At 34.2% G+C, this 7,998-nt stretch overlaps 2 protein-coding genes across 5 annotated transcripts in view; both read right to left on the reverse strand.

The window, feature by feature from the left end:
- The window catches only part of LOC106462830 (Down syndrome cell adhesion molecule-like protein Dscam2), a 70,317-nt gene that overhangs the window by 52,128 nt on the left and 10,191 nt on the right, over positions 1-7,998 (reverse strand). The window contains exon 2 of one of the 4 annotated variants that reach the window (XM_022390222.1): positions 7,238-7,522. The exons of 2 other annotated variants lie outside the window; for them this stretch is intronic. In XM_022390222.1, the coding sequence (XP_022245930.1) occupies positions 7,238-7,522 (285 nt within the window). Of the gene's footprint in view, positions 1-18; positions 328-7,237; positions 7,523-7,998 lie in introns of those variants that run through there. One more of the 4 variants, XM_022390216.1, reaches the window with a different exon arrangement.
- On the reverse strand, positions 1,269-5,368 carry LOC111086624 (junctional adhesion molecule A-like). Its single transcript, XM_022390225.1, has 3 exons — positions 5,009-5,368; positions 4,369-4,653; positions 1,269-1,645 (listed from the first exon to the last, which is right to left on the reverse strand). Exons 1-3 carry the CDS (start codon positions 5,076-5,078, stop codon positions 1,623-1,625), a joined length of 378 nt encoding a protein of 125 aa, XP_022245933.1. The 5' UTR covers positions 5,079-5,368; the 3' UTR covers positions 1,269-1,622.

Consider the following 7,998-nt stretch of genomic DNA (forward strand, 5'->3'; position numbering starts at 1 on the left):
CATATAATTGTGTCTTACCCATGGACATCACGAACGTAATGAAGAAGGTGAAGAAAATAGGCACAACCTCACATACATTCCACGCCATTGATAAATGATGCAACGACGTCACAAAAAAGGCTAGTCTCGGTGACTTTAGTGCCTCGGCAAGAATAGCTGGAAACTTAATGTCAGAATTTGTAATTTAACTATTAATAACCTGCTAAATTAAAATATGAATTTGTTCATAATTTACAAATCTCCACACAGTTGAATTTCATTTGTAAAACTAAAATCTGTTACTCTGACCAAAAGGACCTCCTAGACGCTTTGTTCTTGTAAATATGGCATCGGACGATCAGCTACTACAGCACCACATAGTGATCATCAAATATTAGTCTTAAAATAATAATACTTTAAAGAATCGTTCTTGGTAAAACAAGTTTCAACTAATTAAAACAAAAACTGAATACACAGTATTTATTAATTCATTTCTTGTGATAACGTACTTAATAATTTTACTTCTAAAACTTGCCTTAAATTAACTAATCGTTTTCATTCTTCACATTACATAAAGCAAAGCCTAACATGGCTGAAAATAAAGTTGCCTGTTATATCATTGAAAAAACAAATGATTAAGTTAAATGCAAAGTCAATTTTCCAATAGCCTCTATGGTTTTACTCACCTGGCAGAGATGAAGTCTTAATCTTCAAATAATTAAAACTAATCATATTTTATTTATTATATTACCTTCCACAGTCAACAAAGAAGTAAAGCTGTCACTACCAGCCATGTTTTGGGCAATGCACGTGTAATTTCCGTTGTCTTTCGCATCTACATTCTTGACTTCAAGCACAACAAAGCCCTCTTGTGGTAATAAACGAACTTTATCATTTATCTGTAAAGTTTTCCCATTTATCTTCCATGTAAAAGTAACGGGCAATGTTCCTTTTAGTAATCCACAAGTAACACGTACATGAGTTCCAAGTTCTGTTTTTTTGGGGGAAGGAAAATGGCTGAATTCTGGGCGATTCTGTATAAAATGAAACATTTTGTGTATTTAACAATCATCTAAATAAATGCTGTTTTGATAGGTTTTAATTAATAAAAAAAATATTATCTGTGTAACTCCCTAGATTGGCCACTAAACCGCCATTAAACTACCAAGGATGCTGCCTTAATGTCAATAAATAATTAAAATTAATAAAAATAAAATTCACACAGGTCCTAAACACATTTCACGACCTCAAATATTCAAATTAATAAAAATATGAACACTTACCAAGCGATATTACGAAACACACATACAGCAGAAGCAAGAAAACCGTAGTAAGCCATTGTTCAACGACCGCCATCTTCTTTCAGTTATATTTTTATGACGTCATATCTCTAGCATCCAACTTCACTGCAAGTACGAAGCGAAAACGTAGAATTGCGATAGTGGGAATTGTTGTACCTAATTGACAATGTTTTCTGATGTCTTCCACACCAGCGTCTTCAATTTCTTGTAGCATCAGTGGAAAATATAACTAAGTTCACAAAACAAATGCTAGAAAATAAAACTTTACCCATTAAAAAAGCTTTTACTTTGATGCCTTTATCCACAAAACCGTTCTATATGTCAATGGCGTCTTTTGGGACTTCACAACATACCAGAGGCGCCTTCTGGTGGATAAAAGCATTCAAATAAGCAAGCATCATAGTATTTCAATAAAAATTCTGAAATGTATTATGTTTTGGAGGAAAACGATTTGACTATTATTTAAATAAATGATCGTATTTATATTTAATAATTCTAGTGAATGGAAAAGAAACAACAGAGGTTTTAGATAGAACGATTAAATATATCATTCGAAAATCCTAAATCTGATAAAATTCGCCAACCATGATGATTAACAAATGGCTCTTCTGCAACTAAAACCTAAGTTCTCATGATGGCTCTCGAGAATATGTGTGAATTGGAAATAACATAACATAGAAACTTCTAAGGCATCGGTGATAATCTTTTAAGTTTGATAAAGTGGTGAATTTGAATTGACTATAAAAATGAGAAATATCAAAGCATTTGTTATCATATCTAGTTGTTTTAATATTGGCCGAATTTCTTCCCCTATCTGATCACGTGGCTGTTTCGTCCATCACTGGACGATTTCCCTCCTACGAGAATACACAAATTCGAACGATCCAACATTTCTTTACACACGAATTGGTTCGGTTTGTTTTGAATTTCGCGCAGAGCTACACGAGGGCTATCTGCGCTAGCCGTCCCTAATTTAGCAGTGAAAGACTATAGGGAAGGCAGATAGTCATCACCACCAACCTCCAATTCTTGGGCTACTCTTTTACCAAAAAATAGTGGGATTGACCGTCACATTGTAACGTTCCCACGGCTGAAAGGACGAGCACGATTGGTGAGACGGGAATTCGAACCCGCGACCGTCAGATAGTGAGTCAAGCGCCCTAACCACCTGGCCTCTTACACATGAAACGACTTACTTCAAATATCTTATTTTAACTGTTGTTTCGCTTATTTGGTAAACTCATCATGTACGAAATAACATAGTTTTCTAAAATATAAGCTCAAGTTATTCAATAAGATTTCTGTTTATGCTTTGTGTCTTAAGAATCCAAAAACTATGTTTGTTTTATTATAGTGAATCGTGAATCATGTTATTTTTGTCTGTTACCACACTATTAAATATATTTAACTAGTTTAATTAAAATAACTTGAAATAGTACACAAGTTAAAGTCCTTTCATGTCCCAAAGACGCTTACCTTCCTGTTTATGTTTATTATAAGCATCCAAAAAACATTAAAATAATTGTTTATACAGATCACGCGTTTTGAATTTTGCAAGCCTTAATTTTCCCTATTACTGATTTGCCATTACTCTTGAGTTACTGCATGCCAGTCCTTTATAAAACTCGGAATCCTTTTATCAACTTTTGGTACCAAACTAAGTTTTTAACTACAGAAACATTAATAGCGACACGCACTGCCCTGTAACGTTAGAAAGGATTGGTTTGAATTTCGCGCAATGCTACACGGGGGCTATCTGCACTAGCCGTCTCTAATTTAACAGCGATAGACTAGAGTGAAGGCGGCTAGTCAACAACACCCACCACGAACTTATTGACTACTCTTTTACCAACGAATCGTGAGATTGACCGTCACAGTATAACGCCCCTATGACTGAAAGGGTGAGCATGTTCGGGAACTTGCGATTTAACTAAAGAAACAGTAATGACGACGCAACGCTTGTAAGGGCGATATTTGGAAATACTCTCTTACTCAAATATCGACCATAAATGGATTCTTAGCTGTACAAACCATTTAGAGTTAGCTTAAAAATCCTACTGGATTCTGACATTACAAACCGGATTAAGATAAATTTGTTTCTTTGATACTATGCTATTATAAAGTCCTATAATAGTATTTAAGGACTCTTCTTTATCGTTAAAGTACGTGTCACTCTTACCTGCCACATATCAAAGTAAAATATTCCTCCTTCAAAACTTTGGTGTCGTTTAACAGTATAAACATTGCAATACGGAAAAAGGAAGTTTTTAATAAGGAATATGACAAAAGGCATTTTGTTCATACGTACAAGTACGTTAAGCTGATGTAAGTCTAACTGGTATTTGGTCACAACCTGAGAGGGTCAGGTGAATTTTGACCTCTTACTCCCTCCTTTACGGTTTCTATTGTAAACTGACAAATGCTAGCGAAAAATTCACGAAAACAGAGCTAAAAACAATATTTTTAAACACCGTTTCTTGTTCCCTCTTCAGGGCCATGTCCATGGATATAATACAGTAGCATTTAGTTAAGTTGGTGTATAATTCCTAAATAATTGTTTGTTGAATTTCACGCAAAGCTACTCAATGGTTATCTGCACTAGCATTTCCTAATTCTGAAATGATCGAGGGAAGATTGCTGGTCAATACCACCCACTGCTAACTTTTTGAGTTATTCTTTACCATCAAACAGTGGAATTAATAGTCACATTATAATGACCCCACAACTGAAAGGACGAGCACGTTAGGCGACAAGTTTCACGACCCATAGAGTGTGAGTTGAACGCTCTAATCATCAGGCCTCCTAAATAATAATAATAATAACATGCAGAAGATCGATCCATTTGGATGATATTTACACTTTTACATTGCAGATGGTTAAGTCGCATGATGGACGTTAAGTGTTCCTTGTATACTCTAGAAAATGACGAAATTTAACATTGTATTAAATATAGATAATGTCATTTAATAAATCCAAGTTACACTATCAGTAAAAGAATGAGAATTGCTAGCGTTCACCAAGTTTTCCAGAAGATAAAGTAACAGATGAACCTCAATAATCTGTCATCATTTTAGACACCAGGCCTCACCTTTCACTAGAAGATGAGAGGTAAACCAGTCTTCACCAGCTGAATTTCTGGCGACACAAGTATAATTAGCAACATCAGACGCATCCAATCGTTTGATCTCAAGCATGACAAATCCTTCATCTTCTAAAAAACGTACTTTGTTTGGAATCGGCTTCAACTGGATGCCATTCTTCTTCCAAGTAAATGTCAAAGGAGGTGAGCCCTTTTCGAGACCACATGTGACACGTATTGGTGACCCTACTTGAAGATTAACAGGAAATGAAAATGGTTGGATTTTCGGAGGATCTAGATAATGGAGAGTAAATGGAAAAAATCACGTCAACGTCATCAACGGTGGTTGTCGAATAACAACTAAAATAGCACTAATGTTCACATAGAATGATTCCACACGTTAGGATTATCTTTATTCTCGACATTATAATCACCTACTCGTAAGTTTCATTTGAAAATCACGTATCCTTAATGTGTGGTAAATGTTTAAAAAGTACCTGACTACCAATTTGGATAACAAGTATAATACACATCTCCCTCTCTGGCATAATTGTTATGCCAAAACAAGTATTTAGTTTCCAATATTAGATATACGTAAAGTTATAAATATGATTTAATTTTTTATTAAAACATTCGAACAACAGCCTACCTGACGATGATACCAAACACAGAAGGGATTGTGTGTAGATCAGTAGAACCACTCCCAGTTTTGCCGCCATTTTATACAAGAAATGTGACGTCACTGAGTTTGTGCATCTGCGCTTTTCCGTTCACGGCCAACTTTCTCAAGCTTTACTAACAGCATGCAAGATAATGCTAATCGGTTAGGAAATGAAATCATGAAATCACAATATTTAAAACTTATATCTACGATGAGAAAGATGATTTGTAAGGAAAGTCGTAGAACTGTACAAAAACTTGATCTGAGTCCGAAAAATCTTCAAACCATTTAACGGCGGAAATATTCCAACGCCATTATGTCACTGAACACTGCACTATTTAAGCTACATCAACCCCACACAGTGGCGAAACCCTGCAGTAATATTTTACCAAAATTACTGTCTGGTTTCTTTAAATACAATAAATGAAAATATGTAAGCCATTGTCGAACAATCTTCGCAAGTATAAGAACGTCAGAAAACAAAAAAAAATGAAATTCTCAAAACTATTACAGCCGCAATAGTTTCAAAACTTTAGTAATAACTTAAATATTTAAACCAGAAACCTTGTAGAACCTAAAATGAGGTGAAAAGAAGCATTTGATGTAGTTCTAATCCTAACTTAAAAAAGACTGAATTACGGAGATCCATATAGTATTAATGAATTCTAATAAGCAATTATTCAGTATTGAGAAATCACCATATTAAATTAAAAACACGTAGAGGCCAAGATAATTATATACTGCATATACCTGAAGTAAGAAGTTTCGCAGTATAAGTGTCAGTGCCAATACGATTGGTTGCTAAGCACGTGTAGTTACCAATATCCAGTGGGGTTATGTCACGTATTAGCAAAAATGCTAGAAATATCATTCAATGATCCACTTGAAACCTTTTTCCCACGCTGATAGGCTGACCATCTTTCTTCCAAGCAAAGGTAACAGGGAGGGTTCCCTTGTTTAAATTACATAATACTTGGACTCTTCCGCCTAAATCTACTTCCTTTGGAAAGGCAAATGAATGTAGTTTCGGCGCTTCTGTTTCAAATAAAAAAAACAAATGTTAAATTTTCAAACGCCAACATCAACACACATTTTGTTAAAACCAAGATTCTACGTATCATTTTAACTCTAGGTGTATCCGTAAAGTGAAACGAGGTTGGTTAAATTCTATTTTCACTAGCTCCGTTTCCTAATCTCACCAAACCCGAGATTAATATTTTGCTAAAAAACAGCTAAGATTTAAAAAACTTGAGCTTATATCAAAGCACGCATAAACAGACGCATGTTTTGCTCAATACTGATTTGGCATCTTTAGCTTTTTTTAGTTATTTTAGGAAGAATGTTTATAAACTTTATGGTCATACACGATATGAAATAAGTTATTCCTAGGACTATTGTTAGATTTCAATATGGTATTTTTGGGGATAAACCCGGCATTATTATTCAATATTTCAATCATAAAACAAATAAAATAACAATAGAGAAAATTAACTTACCTATAGACAAAGAAGAAATGCATACTCCCAACGGCAGCCCAATCAGGAGATAATGGAACACGATCGCCATGTTTAGATGCATAATGACGTCACACGGCAATACCTCTAGTACTCCCACAGTGAGCAATGCTACAAGTATTTGGCTTCAATATGACAAAAACTGAGTAGCTATCAAAACAAAATCACAAAGTAAAAACTCCTGGATCCCTGCTCATGAGATATTGAAATGAAAAGCCAAATTTCTTCCTTTTCTTCTTGGACTCATCTAAACAACGCACCAAACATCTTCTCTGAACATAAAACGCGTCATGCAAAGCGACTTCAGCGCCACATAGCGTCATTTCTTAATATACCAAACAAACAAACAATATTTCATATTCTAACGAGACTCCATATCTTTCTCAAATTGAGAAAGGTATTTTAAGAAAAAGGGGTAAAATCGAAAACTATAAATGCCTAAGGTGCCTGTTCTGTGAACTGACTTAAAATTATCTGTTAAGCAAGAAACACAACAGGAACGGTCGAAATATGTGGGAATTAACAACTCTTATTAATGTTGAAAGTACAAGCCAATGTAGACGACAAAATGGTAAATCACAAATACAAGTACATAAAAATTCCTAATTATAATACAGTCATGGCATCATCTTAAATATCAGAGTAAGTGATTAATCTAAATGTTACAATAGAGTTGTATTTCTCTATGGAGCTTCTCACAAACCTGGAATAACTAGTCGAGCAGTATGATTATCGGAACCTCTATTATTCCTAACGACGCATGTATAGTTTCCCATATTCAAGGCAGACACTTTCTCAATAATCAGAACACTAGAGTGTTCATTGAACATTCCTGCTTTGATTGCCGACATTTTGTTGATCGGTTGGTCATCTTTGAACCACGCAAACTCTACCGGTAGGTCTCCTTTATTCAGATTACACAGTACTTGGACTCGTCCTCCAAGTTCAACATCATTAGGAAAATTAAACGAAAGGAGCTTCGGTGCTTCTAAAAAACAGACAAATATTATATTGTTAACTTTTTATCCCGATAAAATAACAAAAAACATGCAGTTACTTATCAAATAAACGTAAAATGGATAGAAAAGATGGATTATTCTGCACTGTTTTGGCATCTGCAATGTTAGGAGAATGTTGGACAGGTATCAATTTTATATAACAAAACCAAAAAAGATAACTATACATTAAATAAATATTTGGTTAAAACTAACCCTAAGAGTAAAGTGTTAAGAACCAAGCATCATTGTGTTAGGGACGATTACAAAACCAAGAAGCTTCGAATTAAAATTATTCTTCAGAAGTTATAAACTACTTTCATGGTGTAGATTAACGTTGTAATAAACATAATGCATAATTATAGTATTTTGGCACTTGTGTATAAAGTTAAAATCATATATAATATTCAACGTATATATATATAAGTATAATTATATATATATATACTATATACTATATACTATACTA

This window comes from Limulus polyphemus, unplaced genomic scaffold, assembly GCF_000517525.1.
Source record: "Limulus polyphemus unplaced genomic scaffold, Limulus_polyphemus-2.1.2 Scaffold1262, whole genome shotgun sequence".
Classification (NCBI taxonomy): Eukaryota; Metazoa; Arthropoda; class Merostomata; order Xiphosura; family Limulidae; genus Limulus; species Limulus polyphemus.